This window comes from Diabrotica undecimpunctata, chromosome 3 (assembly GCF_040954645.1).
Source record: "Diabrotica undecimpunctata isolate CICGRU chromosome 3, icDiaUnde3, whole genome shotgun sequence".
In the NCBI taxonomy this organism is placed as follows: Eukaryota; Metazoa; Arthropoda; class Insecta; order Coleoptera; family Chrysomelidae; genus Diabrotica; species Diabrotica undecimpunctata.
Genome location: NC_092805.1, coordinates 1,126,125 through 1,151,429, shown reverse-complemented (window position 1 = coordinate 1,151,429; position 25,305 = coordinate 1,126,125). Strand labels below are relative to the sequence as shown.

General features: G+C 32.8%; 1 protein-coding gene across 1 annotated transcript in view; it reads right to left on the bottom strand.

Annotated features, from left to right (window-relative positions):
• Positions 1–24,733, bottom strand: part of LOC140437930 (uncharacterized) — a 38,288-nt gene extending 13,555 nt beyond the window's left edge. Inside the window, exons 1-6 of the mRNA XM_072527716.1 lie at positions 24,334–24,733; positions 23,437–23,979; positions 13,822–13,994; positions 11,957–12,149; positions 9,016–9,172; positions 3,499–3,680 (exon numbers count right to left, since the gene is read on the bottom strand). Of these exons, the coding sequence (XP_072383817.1) occupies positions 3,499–3,680; positions 9,016–9,172; positions 11,957–12,149; positions 13,822–13,994; positions 23,437–23,979; positions 24,334–24,733 (1,648 nt within the window). The remainder of the gene's footprint in view (positions 1–3,498; positions 3,681–9,015; positions 9,173–11,956; positions 12,150–13,821; positions 13,995–23,436; positions 23,980–24,333) is intronic.
• Between the last annotated feature and the right edge of the window lie 572 nt (positions 24,734–25,305).

Below are 25,305 nucleotides of genomic sequence, written 5' to 3'. Positions count from 1 at the left end.
AAAGACCTGAGGAGATGGTTTGGCCGCTTATCCACAGATATCTTTCATACAACAGTTTTTCAAAGCTACAATTGCCATTAGGATCGCCAACCTTCGAAATAAGATGGCGCAATAAGAAGAAGAAAAGATCTATTGTCACAAGTAACCATGAGAATTGACCTTTGATAAGAAGGTTAAGAACAGTGTGCTTTTCGGTGTCAATACACACATCTGTCTGCCTAAGAAACGCCACTTGACATGTGACTGACAACAAGGTAAGCTAACTTGTAAAATGTAAACAAGTTTGTTGTATGCTTAATAAATAAAGTACAAAAAGTACTATACCTCTTTATAACATCTATTGAGCTTTTTTAACAAAGTCTCTTATGACCTTAGGTGACACTTCCACCAAATCGTATGACTCGAGTTGATAATGCTCAAATGTATTGACAGCATCTGCAATTTGCACTTTCTGGCAGTCCAATTTTGTCCAAGTCCCCCTTGAGGCAACAATGTCATGTTAGGAAACTTACGATAATCCGCAGATCATGTGTTGTTTTACCAACGAAAGGTTCTGAGCTTATGAATGTTTCTTTTGCGTCTCTTCTGGCAAGTAGGTTCCTTTTTAGTTTGTTACTTTTTTACTTTTTCTGATCCGAATCAAATTCTGAAGAAACTCTTAACAACAATTGGTTCAAACACTTCAGAAACGAATTAGAAACGAGATAGACTACATAATCAGTGACAAAAAACGTATATTCAATGATGTCACAGTCCTTAATAGCTTTACCACGGGCAGCGATCATAGAATGGTAAGAACTAAACTAAAATTAGACTTAATAACAGAAAGATCCAAAACGATTAGGCAGAAAGCGAACCCGATATGGAAAGACCGGACCCAACGAATTTAAATGAATACCAAGACAATATCAATAAAACCTAAAATGAATACATAAATAATATAAATACCCTAAACGAAAATATCGTGGAAGCTATTCGAGAGGCTCAAGTAAAATGCTGCCCTAAAAGACACCAAGACGAAAAAATAACCATTGGAATTGAAACAAAGCAACTAATGGAAACTGGAAGAGAAATCCAAGGAAACGAAAGAATTGACGAAGAAAAACTACGAAAAATAAACAAAGAAGTATCAAAAGCTATAAGGAAAGATTTAAAAAAATTTAAGAATGAAAAGGTCCACCGAACTTTAATAGAAGAGAATAAAAGTCTGAAAGTCCTGAAAAGACGGCTAAACAATGGAAAATATAAAACACACAAACTAAAGAACAAAGAAGGAGTCTATATAAGAATGCAGTTACTATACAAGAAAGGAGACAAGGCGCATCTAGAAAACTATAGACCAATCAGTTTATTGAACCACATCTATAAAATGTTTACCGAATAAGTACGACAAGATTAGAAAAAAAGTTGGATTTCTACGAGCCCCAAGAACAAACTGGCTTCCGTTCAAAATTCGGAACAAACGATTCCTACACCTACAATATGAATAGAATAGATCACTGGTACTTATTTTCGTAGACTTTCACAAAGCCTTCGATACCGTGGAATTAGATAGCATTATAACTGCTCTGACCAATAGTAGAATAGACTTCCGGCTTACAAAGTTAGTACAAACATTATACCAAAACGCTACAATGCGTGTAAAACTACATGATACCACCAGAGAAAGTCATATAAAGCAAGGTGTGAGACAGGGCGACACTCTCTTACCTAAATTATTTATAATGGTCCTCGAATACGCCTTTAATATTATAAAGTGGGAAAATAGAGGAATAAAAATGGACGGGGAAATGCTCAATGATCTGCATTTTGCCGACGATATAGTATTTATTACCGAAGATCTGCGTGAAGCACAACAAATGCTACAAGAATTAGAAAACGTATATTTAACAATAGGTCTAAAGATGAACATCAGTAAGACCAAATTTTTGACAGATTTGGTTCCCAGCGAACACCTAACCATCCAAAATCAAGTGGTAAAATTGACAGAAAAGTACATATATTTCAGTCATGAAATCAGAATAAGCAAGGATAATCAGTCCTGTGAATTTCAACGACGAATAACACTTGCTTGGGCAGCATATGGTTCACTAAGAGACGTCTTTAAGAGCAACATCCCGATAGCTATGGAACGGAAGACATTTGACCAATGCGTTCTTCCTATTATCACATACGGAGCAGAAACTCTCAATCCCACAAAAACAACAGCACTAAAAATGCGAGTGGGAAAAAGGCGCATGGAAAGATCGATTCTCGACGTGACAAAAAAAGACAAAATAAGGAACCAAGACCTAAGGAAAAGAACAGTCTCTTTAGCGAGACTAAAATATTCAAGATGGATCAAAAAACGAATTGACTGGTGCCCAAGGGAAGACAAACGTAGCAGAGAACGACCACCAACACGCTGGATGGACAAAATTAAACAAATATCCAAGAAACGGCAAAAAGATGCACAGAATCGTGAAGAGTGGCGAAAAATGGGAGAGACCTATGTCCAGCAGTGGACAGAAGAAGTTGCATGATGATGATGATAATGATGCAATACTATGAAAATGTGTGGTATAACTCTAGTAGTGATATACAAGATAATTTATATACTGATAAAACATACTGAAATGATAGCCATTCTTCAACAGGTAGGTATTAAAAATTTAAAATCTTTACTGGCAACAAGGTGCAAACATCATAATTGGTCAGGATAATTTTGAAGAACTTTAAATACGAAGAAAAGGAAGATAGGGCTCCGTTTTGTCTCCACTAATATTGAACATCTATTCGGAGTTCGTTTTCAATAAAGCATTGGGTAGTGTTTAATGTGGTATCAAAATTAATGGCATTAATATTGATAATTTGAGGTATGCGGATGATACGGTGTTAATTGCAAATAGTTACGAAGTACTTCAATATCTGAATAATAAAATTATCACAACGTGTGATGAATATGGACTGAAGCTTACAACACACTTATGCAGAATAACTGTAGAGAACCAATAGTATCACTTTACCTCGGTTGTAATCTAAATAAGAACTGGAACATGAGCAAAGAAATTGGAATACGTATCGAGAAGCCAGAACTGCATTTTTTAAGATGAAAAAAATCTTATGTGGAAACAATATTACTTTGAGACTGAAAAGTAAAGATGTTATGTATTCTCTATTATTTTATATGATGTCGAAGGTTGGACTTTAAAAGGTACAGTTCTAAGAAAACTTGAAGACTTTGAAATATGAACTTAGTTCTCATTGTTCCTCATGACATTTTTTACTTTTGGCAGGTGTTCTATTTTTAGCGCGCATCAATAATGTTGGCCGGTCGTTGGTAAAAGTGCGAGGACATAGAAGCCATGACGGTGTTACCGTTACAAAATCGATAGGGAATGGATTATATAACAATTTAAGAATTAAAGAACAAACAAAAACTAAATGAATGAACGAAATACTTACAGTAAATGAAATATGTACTATTACATAACACAATAAAAGCACAGTATTACGTACCTGAAATATCCCCAATCCCCAAGTACAAATCTTTGATAATACCATAATACTCTCCAGTAATTTTGTTATAGTGGCCATACATTGTATGTAATTTAATAGCATATGAGGCATTCAAATATTGAACCATGTAGTAGATTGCAGGAAAATCTCCCAAGAAGTATGGTTCATTCGGTGTTGCTTTCCTACATTAGCAGAATAAATGAATTACTAGTATAAATATTTGTAATTAAGTCAATTAAGTCAATAGCCATTATGATTGCCAACCTCCGTAGGGAGACAACACTCTAAGAAGAAGAATTAAGTCAACTTAAATATGTTTATTCATATTTCATTTGGTTATATAAAAAGATATACAAGACGTTATACAAAATTTGTAAATACATGGATAGTTTTATTGGAAACATTTGAAAATACAATGGAAAATACTTAAAAAAAATTCTTATAATAAAGGGAATTCGTCATGGGCAAACGAAATTTAAGAAAAAATAAAACAAGGAACTGTAGGAACTGTACAAAATGGTACAAGATGAGCAAGAAATTATAATGGTATCTTACCACTATTAAGAGCGAATTGGCAATTCAATAAATTGAAGATCGATGGACCACCCACGGATGTGGGAATAAAAGGATAAACGAATTAACAAATATTTAATCTAATGCCTAACTTTACTTGAATTGCTAAAATAAGATCTCGTCAGAGTCCATTTGTAAAGTTCTTATCTTACCTATATATACCGCCGATTCCAATAGTCCATCGCGAAACACAAACACACTAGCGGTATTTACAGTTATTTAAGATAACTATACTATAAAAATTTTCAATTGAAGATGAGTCATCTACAAATTGAACTGAGAACTAACGGCAACAATGTTAAAGGTCAGAAGTAAATTTTCACCGGCACTTACTAGGATCGTTTTAATTGCGAATGGTTCGTCAATGCGGATAAGTGAAAAGTAAGATGGTTCCATACTTGTGAGTTCTAACTTTTGGTTAATACACTCAGGTGCAAAAAAATCGATCGATGGATATTATTTGCTGAAAAAAGAAAACGTTTGAAGATATTAGTTTTAAATCAGGTATATATGTAAAAGTATATGTTAGATTAAAATAATTTTTACAGATTATCCAAAAAAATTATTTATTTATAGAGACATACGCCAAAACTCAAAAATACAAGAATATTCAAAACTTTCTAAAATTAAAAAAAACATTGATAATAAATAAATATCTAGTGTTTCCCCCTCGGGCCCTTATAACAGCCTGTACACGTCTAGGTATTGAGGTAATTAACCTCTGGATATCAAATTGATCCAATTGGTCCCATATTTATTGAAGAGCCGCTGTAAGTTCAGCCAAGTTGTTTGGACGGGGTACTCGTGCTCGAAGACGTCTTCCCATCATATCCCATAGATGTTCTATGGGATTGAGATCGGGACTGCAGCCAGTTCATACGGACAATTCCCACCTCCTCTATATATTGGTTAACGATTCTAGCACGGTGAGGACGCGCATTGTCGTCCATAACAATAAAATTAGGTCCAATGAAAGGAGCAAAAGGTACCACATGCTGATCTAAAATACTTGTTATGTATCTTGCAGCAGTCATAGAACCTCTATCTACAATAACTAAATCAGTATGGGCTTCTGAACTGATACCAGCCCAAACCATAACGGAGCCCCCCGATAACTTATCCTTTCCGCAATATTACATTGAAAATATCGCTCTTCGTGTCTTCTCCAAACCCTTTCTCGGCCGTCTGGTGACCTTAGACAAAATCTGGACTCATCTGAGTCCAGATTGCTCCAATCTTCATCACTCAAGTTTTCATGTTTTCTTGCAAAAGCAAGGCGAGCTCTGCGATGTTCTATGGATAGTATTGGAGATAGGGCTGGCCTTCTGGATAATAAATTACCTTCTACAAGTCGTCGACGAACTGTCCATCTACTTACATCCACATTTCTCACTTAAATTCAACTGAAGTTAGATGCCGATTTCTCAAACATGATGAGACCAGAATTCGATCATCTTTTTCGGATGTTACCCTTCTACGACCTGATCCTGGTCTTCTTGTGAAGTTACCGGTGTCGCTAAAACGCCGAACTGCTCTTTGAACCGAAGATCGACTAACACCCAACATTTCAGCTGCATAATATTGGCTACGACCATCTTGAACTAAAGTCACCGCCCTTGAAGCATCTGTCGGAGTTAGAGACATTTAGGAAGGATAATTAAATAAAAATATAACAAGTTTTGAAAATAAAATCACTACACTAGTGTGGTTGTTGAATTAAAAACAACATACAATAAATATCTACTTGCTTCAGACCCTTTTTGACAAAAACCTGAAATACCAATTTGTTTTAAGAAATATAAAAAGCAATATTAAAAATATTATTTTATTTCTCATATACGAGGGTACACCTAAATTTACATACGTAATTTAATGTCTCTAAAATTATACAACTTCAAATAAATAAGAAATAAGGAATGGATCGATTTTTTTGCACCTGAGTGTAGTTAACACAACCTATTTTTTATTTCTCGGAAATGGTAAAAAACAATTAAAAAATGCACTGTAGCTTAAAATAAAACACTACCTTACAACACACGATCAATCCAACGAACTGCAATCGGGCTACGGTGTACTCAGTACACCAGTCGCACTAAATTGGCCGCTATTTCTGATAAGCACTGGTTGCGCACGTGTCCCTCTACCTAACCTATCTCTGATGTGTCAGCTATAAACCTCAACAGTTGTAAAATTGATTGCTGCAGAGATAGACTGACGGTTGGAAAAATTCAGGAGAAGTTTACCAGTGGTGTATGTAGTACACCAAGCACCTAGTTATGTAAGTAAATTTTGTGAGATTTATATTACGTTTATCTACTAAAAAATAGCATTATTAATGTATAGCGACTTATATAATGTAACAAAAGCTAGACATTTTGCAACGTTTTGAATAAAAGAATTTGTAATTTCTTATTAAAATTTTAATAAAACTTTCATTTTATTATAATAAAACTAGTTTTATGATAATACATTTGATCAAATATTTTATTTTAGCATTTTCTGATAACTTAATATACCGTTATCTATTTGGATATTTGTGAGTACCTATTATTGGACTATTTAACGACCTTCTAGTTGTTTTTGTGGTCTTGTTTTTTCATGTTCTTTCTTCCATAGCAATACGGTCATGTCTCTTTGAAATATTAATTAGAAATAAATAATAAAAATTACAAACGTTGCCTCTATATATTTCTCGTAACGTTTATAAATCGAGAGGTACTACAAAATATTTACTTTGCAGGGATCGTGTACCAGTAAGAAATCCCCAAAAACTCTCAGAAGATGAACTTAGAGCTATGGCTCAAGCTATATTTGAGGAAGAATCTGATGAAGATGTTGGTGGAGACCCAGATACTTCAGACGACGAGCTAATAGACAAAAAGGAGCACGACACTGAATCAGAAGTTGATCTGAATGACGAAAATCAATATACGATTGACTCAGACACAAACAGTAACATTGAAAACAGTTCAGATCTTGATGAAGACAATGATTATTTTATAGCAAAAGACAGAAAAACTAAATGGTATAAGAAATCTCTTCTTAGCAAATTTACTAAAACTCCTTCAAAAAATATTGTCAAGATATTTCCTGGGCCAACAGTTTGTGCGAGAGATGTTACTACGGAACTAAGTGCTTTTGAAAAACTCTTTACAAATGAAATCATAGAAAATATAGTTGAATGTACAAATTTGCAGATTGCAAAAATGCGATTAAATTATGAACGGCCAAGACGGGCTAAAGATACGACTAAACAGGAAATCATGGCATTATTAGGATTATTATTTCTTGCAGGGACTAAAAAACAAAATCATACACACTTCCTCAAATTGTGGACAGAAGATGGTACCGGCTCAGAAATCTTTCGAGCCTGTATGAGCGCAGATCGATTTTTATTTTTGCTTGCCGCTCTTAGGTTTGACAACAAAGATACTCGAAAGGACCGAAAATCAATTGACAAACTTGCTGCCATTCGCTTTACTCTTGATACGTTTATGAAAAACTGTAGCAGCAACTATTCCTTGGGAGAAGAAATGACTATCGATGAAATGTTGATACCTTTTAGAGGTAGATGCAACTTTGTGCAATACATTCCAAGTAAACCTGCAAAGTATGGCTTAAAAGTGTTTGTGTTATGTGACGCGCAGACCTTTTATGTCACCAATTTTGAGGTGTATTGTGGTCAACAACCGGAAGGGCCCTACAAAAAATCTGACACACCAACGGATATTACCCATCGCCTGCTTCAACCTTGGAAAGGTAAAAACCGTAATTTAACATGCGACAATTGGTATACGAGTTATCCGTTGGCAATTGACCTTTTGAAGGAAATGATAACGATGGTTGTCACATTTAAACGAAATAAAAGGGAACTACCTCCAGAGTTTTTACCAAGAAAAAACACACCAATTGGATCATCCACTTTTGGTTTTCAAAAAGAAGTTACCATTGTATCCTACACACCAAAAAAAAAATAAAGCTGTCATTCTCCTATCTACCATGCACAGTAATTCTACAGTAGATCCCGAAACAGGAAAACCAATGATAATTTTAGACTATAATTCACATAAAGGAGGCGTAGACACTGTAGACAAAATGTGCAGTACCTATTCGGTATCCCGAAGAACACGAAGATGGCCAATGGCATTGTTTTTTCAACTCCTGAATATTGCCGGAATTAACAGCCAGATCCTGTACAATGCTGCCAACATCGACAATCCTCAAAAATATAGAAGAGTTTTTCTAAAAGAATTATCATTGGCATTGATAAGACCTCATCTTTCTGAGAGGGCGGAAATACAGAGTTTACCTCTGGATTTAAAAATATTCTTGAAGAAATACAAAAACGTACAAGACGACCACGATGAAGAACCACCAGCAAAAAAACGGGGGAGGTGCCATTGTTGCGGAAGGAGCAAAAATAGAGTTACAACAATATCTTGCAACAAATGTAATAGAATTGTTTGTAAAGAGCACTCTGTTACAATTTGTGCAAATTGTAATTTAGTAGACGCAAACGAGGAAGAAAACGAAAGTGAATAGCAACATATTCTTAAATATGTTCATTTGTGAATGATTATTTACTCCTAGTTTTTAGATTTATATACTAGTTTTATAATATTTTTAATGTTAAGCTAATATACAAGAATCTCAAGAAGGTTATTTTTAGTGAAAAAGAAGTGGTTGAGTTTTTGTTCTTATATTTGTTGCTAATCTTTATATTTTCGTTATGTATTATTTTTTATGTTAAGACATTCTCTTAAATATATGCCTACATTTATTATATACAATATATGTACTCAAAATACCTAGTTGTGGCTTTTATTTGCGATTTTAGTCGGTGGTGTACAGAATACACCGCGCACGTAGTTATGACTAATGGAGGGGCGCCCGTAGTTAAAGGTTAAAATTAAAATAGCTACATATTGTGTAAAATATATTCACCTTATATCATCAAAATCTGCCTTCAAGCTATCATTATCTTTTACTGAGTGTAAAACAAGAATTTCATATTTTTTAAAATCCTTTCTTCTCGTAAATATTGACGTATTTTTCTTAATTAATCCCAGATTTAACGACCAGTTTCCGTAGTTATTTATGACTAAAAAACATACTAGGTTTAGTCTATTCAAATACGAAATACTTTACGACACATTATTTGCAATAGTTATAGAATATTGGAGATTGTGCATATTACAAACTTGTAACAATAAAACGACACTTAATTGTGTAACCAAGAAACCACACTTGCACTTGGGATGTCAATTTTATTTTTAACGCTTTGACTAGCTTTTTCTCAGGTGTAGGTAGGTCTTATCTTAATGCAAACTGTACAATAAGCAAGCTGTACAATTTGGCAAAGACACACAAGAGATTAGATTAAACAATTATATTGATTAAAAATAAATAAAATTAAAAAGAAAAACTTTGCTATGCTTTAGAAAGAAAACTGAATTCAAAAATTTCTTGTAATGCCACTAAATGAGGCCATCAGAGTAACCAGCCATTTTTAATCAAGAGGAATTCTTCTTCTTCTTCTTCGTCTAGCCATTCACGTCCACATCTGAACATAAGCCTCTTCAAGTCTTCCTTTCCATTGTTTTTTATTGTACGCTAATTGTAGCCAATTTTTCCCGGCAGTCCTTTTCAGATCATCTGTCCATCTCATAGGAGGTCTGCCTCTGTGTCTTTTGTGTTGGTATGGTCTCCAGGTTAAAATTGATCTGTGCCATTTGTTTAGATCGCTCCTAGCTACATGTCCAGCGTATTCCCATTTCAACTTTAATGATTTTTGCACCACATCGGTGACTTTGGTTTTCTGTCTTATCCATGTGTTTGTTTTCTTGTCCTTAAGTGATATACCTAGCATTACTCTTTCTATCGCGTGTTGAGTGACTCTAAGTATATTCATATTCTTTTTTGTGATTGTCCATGTTTGTGCCGCATAAGTTAATATCGGAATAATGCATGCATCAACAACTTTAGATCTAAGATGTAATTGAATTTGTTGATTTCTGAGTATATAGTTCAGTTTACCGAATGCTGCCCAAGCTAACTTTCTTCTTCTTTTTATTTCTTCAGTTTGAATTTCCCTATTTAGTATTATTTTTTGTCCTAAGTATATATATTCTTCAACTTTTTCTATAACTTTATCGTTTATTATTGTCACGGTGTCTTCGGAGTGCATGACTTTTGTTTTGTTTAAATTCATTTTCAGTCCTATTTTAGAAGATTCGGTATGTAGTTCTAAAAACATGGTTTGCATTTCTTGTAGGTCAGTAGCTATCAGGATTATGTCATCTGCAAATCGTAGATTACTGAGGTAGCGGCCATTGATGTTTATTCCCTTATATTTCCAATTTAGGTTTTTAAAAACGTCCTCCAAAACTAAGGTGAACAGTTTGGGTGATAAAGTATCTCCCTGTTTGACTCCCCTGTTTAATGGTACAGGGTTCGTGTGTTCATTTTCATTTAGGTAGTATGTAGCTGTAGCTTAGTTCATAGTTTCTTTTATTAAGTTAATATATCTGCTGTCTATTCTACAATTTTGCATTGCGTTTATTACGGCCGTGTGTTCTATGGTATCGAAAGCTTTTTCGTAGTCTACAAATGCTAGGAAAACTGGAGACTTGTATTCGTTACATTTTTCTATTAATATTTTTGTGGTTAACAGGTGATCGGAAGTTGAATAGCCTTTTCTAAAACCTGCCTGTTCATTTGGTTGGTATTCGTCTAATTTCCTTGTTAGTCGAGTAGTTATGACTTTGGTGAGTATTTTAAATAGGAGGAATTAGAATAATATAATTATTTGAAGAAAAATAACAAACATGTGACGTTTATATCACTACAGACTGAGTAAATGTCTATTTTATCGTCATCATTTTATGTAAAGTTCGATAAATTTATAAAAAAAAATTTTGAGAGAATATACTAGACTTAAATCTGAAAATGCCACATTCGTATACTTAATTGAGACATGGATATTTGCAAAGGGTAAAATGAAAAGAATTTGGCAAGACGACATCATAAAATCAATAAAGCACACAGATAGCGATGGCAAAAGACACATCATTCTTCATGCAGAAGGGAAAGAACACTTTATAGAAAGCGCAGATTGGATTTATTCCGGAATACGCTTTTAAATAAGAGTTACTGGAAATTTCGAAACGTAGTGAGAAACCAACAGTTTATATAGTTGACCAAATTGTATCAAGTTTTGGACATCAAGTACTACGGTTACCGCCGTATCACTGCCAGTTTAATCCAATCGAACACATCTGGGGTATATGTTAAATGTATTATGAGAACCACGTTGGATGCAGTGGATACAGTGACGATGCAGTTAGGGAAATGTGGCAAGAAGCTCTTAAAACTGCAACTCCAGAAATATGTGCCAAAACTGTAAATAAATGATCCGGTAAAATAAAATTATAGTGAAATTAATCCAGTGATTATAGGTTTAGATAATGATAGCGGTAGTGAATTTAGTGACGATGATGATGATTTATAAAATTAAATAATCAGTAAGTACACGATTATAATGTTATTTACAAAATAATTATACAGCAGGTTAACCATTATATTTATACATAAGAAGCCAAGAAGACTTAATTTGTAAGGTTTAAAATCGCTTGGAAAGAAGAAGCAATTAAAGAATGTATTGCAGCTAAACAAGGACTAGAAAAACTACCATCGAAAAGAAAAGACAAACTCAATATCAAACAATTGTTTGAACAAAAATTAAAGCAAAAATGCAACGAAAACTTGAAAAGATTCTGATACTGAAACCTTGCAATGTCTTTCGTAAATTTATGTGCTGTATTAAAGAAAACGCATAAACGTCAATAGAAAACATATTTTTATACAAATTATTTAACATACTTACCACAATTAACCTTGGGTCCAGTTTTGTAAACCTCGTATATGTCAATGTTGGCTTCGTCGTAAAACGCTACATATATTTCGCTCATTACCAAAATATTGTACTGACAAAGGTCCGAATAAAAGTCATCGGCGTCTTCGTTTTTTATTATAAACACGTGTTTTAGTGGGTACCTAAATAAGTTGTTGAGGTCAAACTGCAATAAATGGTAAAAGGAATTAAAATTTTTGACAATAAATATGTTCGTGGGTTTCATTTTATTTAGAAGGGATTTCTTAATGTTTGGAAGTTTGGTAGGTTTATGATATATTCTAAAAGAGAATTGTCTCATATGGAGTCATCTTTACAATCTTATAACTATCTTCTAGGTTTATAAATTTTTGCATTTATTTTTACGTTTTTATGAAGATTAAGTATTTTCATCAATATTTTAATTTCTTTGCGTTGTTCAATCATCCATTTATTTTTGACTTGTCGAATAGCATTGTTTATTTCTTTGTAAATTTTTTTGTATTCCACCACGTTCTTATCTTTTATCCTCTTTCTACTTTCCACCATATCCAGTAGTTCGTCTTTTACCAGTTCCTTTTTCGTTCTTCTTTTCTCAAATACTTGTCCTTGATTTCCTAAATCATATCGTTTGGTATTGCGATGTTATTTGCTATATATGTTATGTTTTCTAAACTAATAAATTTTTGTTCTGTAATACTGTAATTTTTGTACTCGAAATACTGTAACAACGTATTTGGAGATGTTCTGCTAAAAAAGTATACTAAGAATTCTTTGGGCAGCCCAGCGGACAGAAGAAATGTGTCAATACTAATACAACTGAACACCAAGAAAGGGTGGTTCAGGACATATAAAATGGTACAAAGAATAATATATTTTGAATACATTTTTTCAAAACAGACACTATATCCCCAAAAATGACAAAAAGCATGGGTATATCAGCAAATTTACTAAGATATAAATTGGAGCTGAAAGGTCAGATAATAGAGCAAGTGACGGAGTTTAAATATCTATGTATCACATTATCTAGCTACGGTAAACTCGAAACTAAAGTGGAAGATCAAGTAAATAGAGCAAACAGAGCCGCAACTGCATGTATGAAACAAAATTATCGGGAAAGAAACGAAACGCAGAATTTACAAAATAGTAGTAAGACCAATAACGACATACGCGGCAGAAACACGACCTGACACAGAGAGGTCAAAAAGGATGTTAGAAACAACAGAGATGAAAACACTTAGAAAAATTTTATTGATAGTAAGACACTATGGGACAGAGCTAGAAGTACAGATATACGACTTAGATGCAAGGTGGAGAACATCAAGGCTTGGGTAAAAAATAGAAGAGTAGAATGGAACGATCATATAAGCCGAATGATAACAAATAGAGTAGTAAAGACGGTAAGAAACGGTTGCTCAATAGGAAGACGATCAGTAGGAAAACCACGAAAACGATGGAACGACAACTTACTGGAGGCACATTGAAAAACAGACAGAGCCATATCTACATAAAAAGAAGAAGAAGAATAATACATTTTTTGAATAGATGGCCTTAAGAAGCTCACAATACAAGATAAAGTGGAAGGTAAAAGAGCCAGAGGTAAATCCTCTACAAGGAGCACCGATCACAAAGTTCCATTATCATAATACGCACGATATTTGTATTGGGTTAGCGAATAAGAAGATATAAATTATAATATATTCAAACTGTCTTAAAATAAGTAAAAATAGCCAAATCATCTATTAAAAATAATTATCAGCGCGAATCCCAAGAAAAAATGGTCAACCAATCTATGAATCCTAAGAAAACGTGATATACTAGGAAATATATTAAAAATCTCTTCAAATAATTCAACTTACCTCTTTCAGTAGTAAAGAGTTAATACCGCATGAATGAAAATCGGTAACGAAATATAGTCTGGATCTTAAGTAATTCAAATTACTATTGTTGATGTCATTTCGATAAAACTTTATCCCATTAAAATTACTAAATTGGTCTGAAATTTCCTCAACCAGAAAAGATTTAATCGATTCTAAAATAAATTAATAATAAATTATTGTACGTTTATATATTTTTCCGTCGACCGTCCATTTATGATCAATTTTAACACCCTCAAAATCATTGATTAATGACCCCTATTAATGAATGCTTTTCTATTAATGGACGATTTCATTATAAGCAACACAACATACATTGCTTGCATAAATTAATTAAACGCTCTGTGGTTGGCAGTGACCTGTGGTGTAGGCAACCAAACATATACCTATTTATATTCCCACTAAAAAATTAATTTAAAATGAAGTAGCCGCTGTTAGTAATATCTGTCATTGTATGTCATTATTTACTTTATTGTTTAAAATTCTGTGTATTTGAAAAATCAAAGGATGGATACTGACGAAGAGTTTATTTTAACTCCACCAGAATTTAACTTTTTCTATCACAGAATTTACAGAGGTCCAAGAAGACTTAAATATAAATTTGTCAAAATGCTATACAGCAGATAATCATTTATCAATATCTTCCTTTAATTTCAGTCATTGTACCATTTCGAATATTAATGTTTACTATAATAAAACTACCACTAAGGAAACTTTGAATAAAGTCAATGAAAGCTGAAAAAATTGTTGTTTATCGTTAAGTAAATAAATATTTAAACTCGAACTCGTGAATTAAAATGGCGATTAACAATCTCGAACATTAACGCGCTCGCTTCGCTCACGCGTTAAAATATCTCAATTGTTAATCGCCCTTATTAATACACTTGTTGGTTAAATAACTATTAATTATCTAGATATAAGAAAATAAACTCTTCTACTTTTAAATTTTTCAAATTCAATTTATTAATATAGTAGAAGCCACAGAATGCAGTGTTGGTCTTATGACGCGCAGTGATGCCGCTCATGTCAGCACAGTGGTAGTTTGGGGATGGACTGAGAAATCAGGACAGTACGCGCTTCGTTTCAGAAATTTCTACTCATTAATTTAACTGAGTTAAATAAGAGAATACACAAAAACAAAACAAATTAATTCTATAAAAAATGCCTGTGTACATAAAATATCTAATACCTCGTCAATACTTATATACATATATACAAAAAAAATGCCTAAAAGTACCTAAATACCTTATACATGATAATCAACTGCTTTAAATTCTTAGACGTCATCCAAAGCACACCTTTAATACTTGTGTTAGGTGCTAGTGTTCTAGTCCAGTATTAATATCTAGTAATACCTAGTCCATACTTCGGGTATTAATAGGTACCTATCTAATATTTAACCCAAATAATGACACAAATCCCACCCTCATTCTTATATGAAAAATTTCACATACAATATGATGACTTTATCAAACACTTATATTTTACAACATATTTACTAAATAAACTAATGCAGTTTTAAAAGCACTCGAATTTTGCAGAAAATATGTAGTTGCCAAACTTCCGCTGAGCACATTCATTTTAGAACTGTTCATTGGCGAGTATTACTCAGCCATGAAATCTTTTATCTTCTTAGACTTCTATTACCGTCGTTTTCTCCTTCTAGTACTAGTTGTTTAAAAGTGTATTGTTTTCATATGTTGTTCATCGTAATACGTGCCCTAAATATGCAATCTTCTTATTTTTTGTATATTCAAAAATTTTCTATCCTGGAAACCCGCTCTTCTTAACCCTCTACCGCATACGAAACATTTTATGGTTTCAAAATTTAAAAGTGTGTAGTATGCATAATATCCACCATCCATCGAAAATTCTAACTACATCATAGGTAGTACATACTACGCATCTGTATGTTTGGTTGCCTACCAGTCAAGAGAAAGATCATTAGAACTTCATTCGTTTCGTTTGTATTATACACGTGTAGGGAATGAACACCTTATGTATGACTCCAATTTGAAGCAATATTTTTTATCGAAATACTGAATTTATTTGTTGGAAAAAAATTTTTGCAGAAAGTATTATTTTTTATTGTATAAATATTTTTCTACATCGAATTTCACATTATTATCTACCTTTATAATGTCATTTATTATCAAATCATGTATGGTTTCGTATGCATTCTATCGAAATTGGTATAAATCCGTAAAATCCATAAATGGTTTTGAATGCAATCAATCTTATTTTAGTGATACCGTTTTTATCAAAATTATCATTTATTTTTTGTTTTTAGAATGGATCCTGGGAAGTTTTATGGCTCATCTAAATACCTTAACTGTATTCCTGTGATGGACAACCAAATGTAGACGAATTAGGTTCAGATTCCGATAATGAGTATATTCCTCGATGTCGTCAGTCCCAGTCTGATGATAGTGATAGCAATGAACAGAGGAATTTGGATGAAAATATACCTATTTGCCCTGGTATAAATAGAATTTTCAACAAAAAAAAGAAACCTGAAAAAATTTAATGAGAATCAGGTCATTTGAAGCATTTTAATTAAAGTAATTGTGCATTTAAAGGCGTAGTAAGGCGATTTTTTCTTTTTTTGTTTCCAAAAGAATTAATATCCATGCTTGTTGAAGAATCAAACATAAAAGCTCTGCAGGAAAACATAAACAAACCTGCCAATATTACCGAAAATGAAATGGAGCAATTCATAGGAACTGTAATATTTATGTTATTGGTGAAATTACCATCATCGAGACTTTACTGGAATTCAACTGTAGGTCAACCACAAGTATTTAAATCTATGACCTGCAATAGATTATAAATTATAAAGAAACACCTTCATTTTAGTGATAATAGCAACTTCGTTTTTTGTTGGTAATCCAGGCCATGATAAACTGTTTAAAATTCGACCTCTATTAGACAAGATTAAACAACGTTTTTTACTGATTCAAAGAAGAAACATCTAGCTGTTGACGAACAAATTATCACTACTAAATGCCGACACCACCTCAAACAATATAATCTGGTTAAACCTCACAAGTGGGGATACAAAAATCAAGTATTTAGTGGTGTATGAGGTTTTAGTTATGACTTTGATATTTTTACTGGTGAACAAAGCAATACTTTTCCAAATGGAGCGCCTGATTTAGGAGTCAGTGAAAATGTTATCACTAGACTGACAGAGACAATGCTGAAGAACTTTAATCATAAAATATTTTTCGATAACTGGTTTAGTAGTCCAAAATTACCGATTTATCTTACAAAAAATGGAGTGTTGCCTTTAGATACGGTTCGATTAAACCGTGTTCCAAATTCAGGAATCCCATCCGCAAAAGAACTAAAGAAAAAAGAACGTGGTTACATTGTAGAAAAAGTTGCCCTTGTTGAAGACGTAAACATAAGTCTATTAACTTGGTTCGATAATAAGCCAGTAAATATGTTATCAATTTACGTTGGTGTTGAACCTAAAACCACAAAACCTAGGTACTTCCAAAAAGAAAAAACGTACAAAGAGATTTCATGCCCTCAAGCTGTTGAAGTTTATAATTAGCTAATGAGAGGAGTATACTCGATGCTGGGGCTTTACAGAATCCATCTAAGATCAAGAAAATGGTATAAATGAATTTTTTTTTTTCATATATTAGATCTATGTGTTGTGAACGCAATCAAAATTGCTGTATGCCATTATTTGACTTCAAATAAGCCGATTCTAAACATTTATGTAAATCTGGGAAGTCACTACCAAGAAAGAGAGGTCGTCCAGTAGGAAAAATGGAACTCCAACGTCTAGTCGTCAAGGAACTCCATCTGTATTAGCCACCAATGGAACTACCCAAATACCAAAAAAAAATTAACAAGAAAAACTCTTGCAAGACATCAAGAGATACCGTTAAATTCTGTTCGTACGGACAACATTGGACACACGCCAGAATGGCAAAATTATCGCCAACAGTGTCAAATATGTACAAAAAAAATTTACATCAAATGTATAAAGTGTAAAGCATTTTTATGTTATAATGAAAAAAGGAATTGTCTATCACAATTTCATAAATAATGTATTTCAACATTTTATTAAAATATGTTCGTATAATACATGCGAAACCACATATGGATTTTAAAAAAATCTTCCGGTTTGTAATTATTGCATATAAACCATATATGGGTTTACAAAAAAACTTCTATATATAGGACTAAACAGTCATTTTAAATGTACTAATGCATTTTACAATACATAAAGATATTTTGTATTTCATGATTGCAATACTGCATGCAGTAGAGGGTTAATACTTTCTCATTTCTAACTCTGCTAGTATCACTATCATTTAGTAATTTTCTTTCTATAATATGTTCTAAGAGTCTAAGAAAACTCTGGTATAAACAACTTGTTACAAACTGACAATATTTTTATTTTTCGATAACGTTTAGTAATTAATTTTTCTAGTATTACTAAATCGCGTTAATTTATTAAGAATTTGTGGTAGTTTATATCTAATAGATATTATATAATGTCCACCAGACGACAAATATTTAACCAGATAATAAATATTTCAAAATCAAATAATATTTTGAAAGACTGACTCCTGCGTAGTGAATATTGACCTAATTAATCATTCATTAGTGTATGAGATACTAATATTACAAGTTAACTTAAAAGAAAACTTGATATACAGAGTGATAAATTTACGTCTAATTATATTTCAAAAGGAATAGACAATGTAGACATCTGTAATTTTTCAACCTTCTCCCTTCCATTTCCGTAACCTACTAATTTTAAATAAAAAGTATACGATGATGTATTATTATATTCCAAATCCTTTCATCCCGCAAGCAGGTGTCTCTCAATTTTCCATCTTAGCTCCTCTATTGTACATAATATACAACACTGATACAAATATTTTTCTACGTGGATGGTACGGTACTAATATCTTCTTCTTCTTCCGCTTTATAAGCAATTTTGCTTGTTCATTGGCGAATTAATACCTCTATAGAAGGTATACTCCAGTTACTAGCTGAAGTCCGTTTGAAGAGGTTTACTCTCCGGACACTGGAACTCACTTAAAGCATGGATGTATGTTACCTAAAGTAAAATTTAATTAAAATATTAAACATCAAATAATATTAATAACATTATATACAATCTTTGGTAACTTTATATATTTTAAAGGGTGGCTCAGGCATGGTAACCTGTATTTTTAACATGATGCTGGAATTGTTGTTCCGAAAACGTTCGTGTTTTTGATGTAGCCCTTTTAAGGGTTTTTAAAATATACCCATTTACAAAGATTCAACCTCGTATTAGAATTATTTATTGAGCGTAACAATTGTGAAAACTGATAATTTTCCTACGAATTTACACCCCGCAATTAGATTTATGGACTGATATATTTAATAAAAACAATACACTTAAGTATATTATGTTTAATGTTTGTCGCATTTCGTTATATTCTCAGATTTACCAACCTTTATTTCTTTTATGAATGAACTGGTAAATAATGTAAACATTTGAATGAGGATAAGCAAACGTTACTGACCTCGTTCATTTGAATTTAATATTCGTCCTTTATTCTGACCTTATACTTGATTAAATTGGCAAATTACTGTTACCCGAAGAACAATCTTTGATTGACCTTTGTAATATAGACGGGAACGATTTTTATCGGAAATAGAAGCAATGTTGAGTGACCTTCCACCTAAATTTTAACTTTTGTTATTAGTAATATTAAAAAAGAATAATACAACAAATATTTTCCATAAAATTTGAGGAGTTGATATGATTTGAATTGCCTTTTATTCCTTAATTTCTTTTTTTTATATCTGTTGTTGATTGAAATGACGCTTTGTTGTTCTATACTTAATGGACTGTATTTGTAGTCACATAGATATTTTAAAGAACGTGCTTGTGATACTAGATTTTGTTCTTGGCTGAATTGTATTAGCTTAGCTCCTATTTCGTTAAGTTTCCCTATTATAGTTTCTGATCGCCCACTATTGTTCTAGCTCTTCCCCTGTAGACTTTTGCAAACAAATCACCCATAATTAGAGTGATTTCTTTGTTCTTTTTTATTTTCAGGGCCTCTGTTGGTTTCTGTATTGACAATAATTTTTTTTTTATTTAAAGAAACAAAGTCGCATCCACCCAAAGGTTATAAGCGACATTCCTGTAACATTTGTAGTAATATTAAATTTAACATTTGTAACAATTAATCATTGTAACAATTAATTACAATTTGTGAACAATTGAACATTTGTAACAATTAATTAAGTTAAATTTTGTGTAACATATTTATACATTTTAAGTAACCTGATAAACTGTTCGGAACTAAACTTTTGTTGAGGAGTGCTTTCAGGCTATTTGGCAAATTGTAAGATTGTCTTTGATTTACATATTTAGGACAGTCTATCAAGAAGTGCTTTATACTGTCTACTGTATTGCATGTTTCGCATTTTGGAGGTTCACTATTTGAGAAGAGATAGGCATGAGTATACCTACAGTGTCCAAGTCGTAGACGTGTAATAATAGTTTGGCATCTTCTACTTCTGGCTGTGGACTTCCATGAAAAAATATCACTTTTGATGGTTCTGAGTTTTTAACTAGAGTCATTCCACTCCCGATTCCACGTACTTAACACCTTATTTTTGAAATAAACTTTTAGATCGCCTGCGATGCTCCGACACTCTGTTTCTGATGCGTCACTGGTGATAGCGTTACGCGCACTAGTATCTGCTTCTTAATTCCCTTCTATGCCTATATGAGATGGTATCCATAGGAAGTGGACTCTTCTGAAATTTTCTTGAGATTGACAATAATTGCTACTCCTTGACTATTATCGTTGTTCATATTCCCCAAGTAAAATAAGGTAACGGTTTTTATGGAAAGTATCATAAGTTGACCTCCACGTCTCGCTTACTCCTAATATATTTATATTCAGTAAGCTCATTTCCTGATGAAGATCCTCATTTTTTCCTTTTTTGATAAGAGTTTCACGGTTTAAGGATTTAAAAGTCTTTGTCTGTTCCTCTTATGTCAGATCTTGGGGTCCGATTCCCATGATCAGTGTCGATTTTCTTTTAGCACTGATTGCCATGATCATTTTCTTCATCTTATTTTTGGTTAATTCATATTCGCAGACGATTCCTCAACCCCAAGACAAAAGAAACTCATCCGTCTGAAGTCGTTAGTTAGTAAGTGGGGGATAGATTATACCGAAAATCTTTCGGTGAATGATTGGCGACATTGATAAAATAGATTGGCGAGTGGGGGGGGGGGGGGGGGAGAACATTTATGAGTATGTGAGTGGATACACATGCCAGTTACGTAGTTTATGTGTAGAATGCGCAGCATACATGCCATACATATTTCGTGTGATGAGGGTTTGAATCTTTGGGTTGAGATTGAGTGGGAAATTGATATCTGTGGCTACTTCTATTGGTAACCGTTATGGATGATAGCTTGTTTTAGACTAGAGAGCATAGTGGCTCTACTGGCATCATCACAAAGGCGTATTGATATGGAGACAAGGGTTTTAATGACTGAATTAATTTGTGAAGGTTGATGATGAGAGTTGTCATGCACGTAACGATATTATAGGATTGGTTTTTCTTTATGATTAAGTCGAGGAGCGGTAGGGATGAATCAGTTTCCTCCTCCATCGTGAACTGGAGAATAGGATGTATACCATTCAAATGGGTTGCCATTTGACAACCTGTTTTTACACTTTGCCCGTGAATATTTTAATTAGGGTGTTAAAAATGAAGTGTCGTGCTCTTCATGAATGAATTAAGATTTAACAGATATTTAATAGATGGACGGTCTAGGATTTGGAGCAGATCTGGTGAATGTTATTCTCAATGTTGTTTTACTTCCAGATTAAATTTGGTGAAGATGGTATAATGATGTGAGCAGGCATTTTCCTAGGGTCTTATACAGTACTTGTTACAATTCAGGAGACAATTTAAACGCTGAAAGGTATGTTGCACAATGTTTGGAAGATAATGTAGCGCCGTTTGCCTCATTTGTTAAAGGAAACTTTCTTGTAATGCAAGATAATGATCGTTCGCAGATTGATAATTTAACACAAGATTAATTGGATGAAAGTGGGATTCCTTTATTACCATAGCCCCCAAGAAGTTCAATGACTCAAACCATGTTGCTGTAAATTATTAATGACCCGGAACAATAGAGCAAGCAGTTTGTGATCAATGAGAGCAAATCCCTCAGGAAGAATTTGATGTTTTACCAGAAGTATGCTTGATCAAACAAGAGCTGTAATTAGGGCTTGTGAAGGTAATACTATCAACTAAACATCGTTTTTCGTTCAAAAAGGTGTACAATTAAAAAATAAATTTGTGTTTCTTTGCAGATTTGCTAATTTTGTGAATTTTTTATTTTTTTTCTTTGTTAAACTCTTAATTTGTAATAAATTTTACTTTTAAATGTTGTTTAATGTTAAATAGTTAATTGCGAATTTTTAAAACTTTTTTAAACGCCAGTTTATAGAAAAATCTGGATGTCCGGTTAATTTTGCATTCGAGTGATTATTATAATCTTTAAATACTGAGCCAATCTTGCATATTATTAAAACTGCATTGTAAGTACTAATTGTTTAATTAAATTAATGATATAAATACCATAAATATATTTAACCTTTGATTAAATTATAATTATTTATTTATATTGTTAAATATCATAATAATAAATATCAAGTGTTTTTGGATTTCATCTATTTGAGCGTTTCTTTATATTTTTTATTTCTAGCTCTGCTACATTCTTGATCGCATCATCCTTTATTGCTCGTTCTTTTTAACCCTTAATAAGACATGGGATATAAGGAGAATTAATTTGTCTGTTTATATACTTTTGGTATCTAAAGGAGGTAAATAAAACATATTTTTGTTGAAATATAAAATAATTTGAAAAAGTAATAAAAACATAGTGGTGGGAACTATTTTCCCGTTGTTCTTTAAAAAAATTTTGTAGGTGGGAAATTAATTACCCTTATACAGTTTGTGAAACAATTTATTAATTCAAAAATACAAAAATTCATATATGGGTGACAAAACTAATTTAGGTCTCAACTACAGCAGTGTGGAATGATTTAAAACATTGTTTTGGGCATAAAGCTACTTGACAATAACTACATATAATGTTCGTTCGTTTTTCTTCTTTTTTTGTTGAGCAAAATCTGCATCTTGTATAATTTTTTTGAACATCTGGTAAATGTGGTCCTACATTTCTCAGCCGAATTTCGTCTGGAACACCAAAGTTGCCCGTTTTTTTATTTTTAAATATCACAGGTCGAGATGCCTTTACTGTAAAGTCACCTATGAGAGCTCTTCCAAGGCGAAGCCTAAAATCCTTGTGAGAAGTATTTTTTTGATCATGAATTCTTGTGTACATAATATATGCATTAATTACACTTGCATCTAAAAGAAAGAAGAACAATCTCATCCACGATTTTCTAGACTTCCTGCTTATGGGATATGATGCCCTAAAGTAGTCAAAGTGATCAACTACTCCCATGTTTAGTGTATAATCTGCAATAACTTTTGGGCACATTATATCTTTCTTTGTGCCATATCTTTGTGTACGTTTTATCATGGTTACTTCATGTGGTTGATTAGCAGTTGTAATAACCGTGACTTCTTTGGTATCCAACCACTTTATTGCTGTTATAGGGCCACTGCTCAAACAATAGAATTCATTCTTTCGAAGTTTTTCATTTTTGGTTTGCTTTTTCCTCATGAAATCGGGCAAACCTTTGCGATTAGGTCTAACTGTACCTATAGCATACAGCTGTTTAGCATATAAATCTTCCAATAGTTTGCAACTCGTAAAAAAGTTATCAAAAACAACCAAAGATTTGTGTGGTATATCTTGACATAATTCAGTTACAACCTTGTATCCCAAGCCATCATTTTCAATGCCTTCAGTTTTTCCAGTATAGATATTAAACTGGTACAGATACCCAGTAATAGCATCACACTTTGCCCAAATTTTATAACCACGCTTAATCGGCTTCTTGGGCATATACTGTTTGATAGAACTACGTCCTTTAAATTTCACCATACATTCATCAATAGAAAATCGACTTCCAGGTTTGGCTTGTTCTTTGAAAACTTCATTTAGTCTATCTATAAATGGTCTTATCTTATACAGTATATCAAAGTTAGGTGAACCTCTCTCTGCAGCTGCTGAATTGTCATTTAGGTGGATATTTTCTATTAATTTTTTGAACCTGGTTATTGTAAAAGCTTTGGAGATAACAGGATTATTGTAAAAAGGATCACTTGACCAATATAAATCTTTGTCTGGTACAGGGTGCAGTCCCATTAAAATAAAAACACCTAGCAATGCCCTTATTTCTTCTTGGCTAGTGTTTTTGTAATTTTTGCTGTCTTTTTGTACAGCATATAAATTCGTTTGAGCAACAATTTGTTCTATTAGATCACAAGGAAAGAAATTCTCAAAATAAAATAATGGTTGACTTTTATGGGTGAATTGAACATTTGACTGTAACACAGGCTCAAATTTTGGTATATCTGGAACATCTGTTTCAGAGGTCCATTGTCCAGTAAAATTAGTTAGCGTAACCACTGGAGTCTGTTCTACCAAAACACTTTGATTTTCTTGTGGGTCATTCTCAGATGTTCTTTCAGTTGTGGAATTTACATCAACGGTTGTAGAAGGAACAATTTCATCAGATTCACCAAGCAATTGCCCACTTCTGCTATCAATAACATCTCCATCGGACTTACCGCAAACAGAAGTAGATGGGGATGGTATAAAAATGTCATCATCATCATCAGTGTCGAGATCAACATCAGACCAATCTTCTTCTAAGGCAGCAAGGAGTTCACGTTCTGATAATCCCCTTCTTGAATTCATAATCCTAAAATATAACAGAAATTTTAATGTTTCTGGTGCATGACTTTTGCGTTTTTTTTTTATGGAATTGGATAAGGGGAATAATTTTCCCACCAACTTCAAAGACAAAAATAACTATCTTTTCATAAATTTGTATAACAAATTACAATGTATTTAGCTTGACCAAACAATATATATATCAATAATACAATAACTTTGTACTTACCAGAATTTTTGGAGCCGATTCACCAAATAATTTGCAAAATTGTAACAAAAATCAACTTTTGCGGCAAGAAATATCATAACCTATGAAAATCTAGTTGTCGATTGTCAACTAAAAATCAGATCCATGGAATAACTGTCAGAATAGTTGGTGTATTTATCCATGAAATGAATACGTAATATCACAAAATTCAACATTCTGTGTATTGACAGCGACAATCGAAATTTGGCGGCAAAGTAAAGTGGGAAATATGTTCCCGTTATCTTATTAAGGGTTAATACACACACATACTCCTATAATTTTATCTGATATTTGTATTTATTGGTTTTTGATTTGATTTCAGTTTTCCTCGATATTTTTGTTTTTGTGC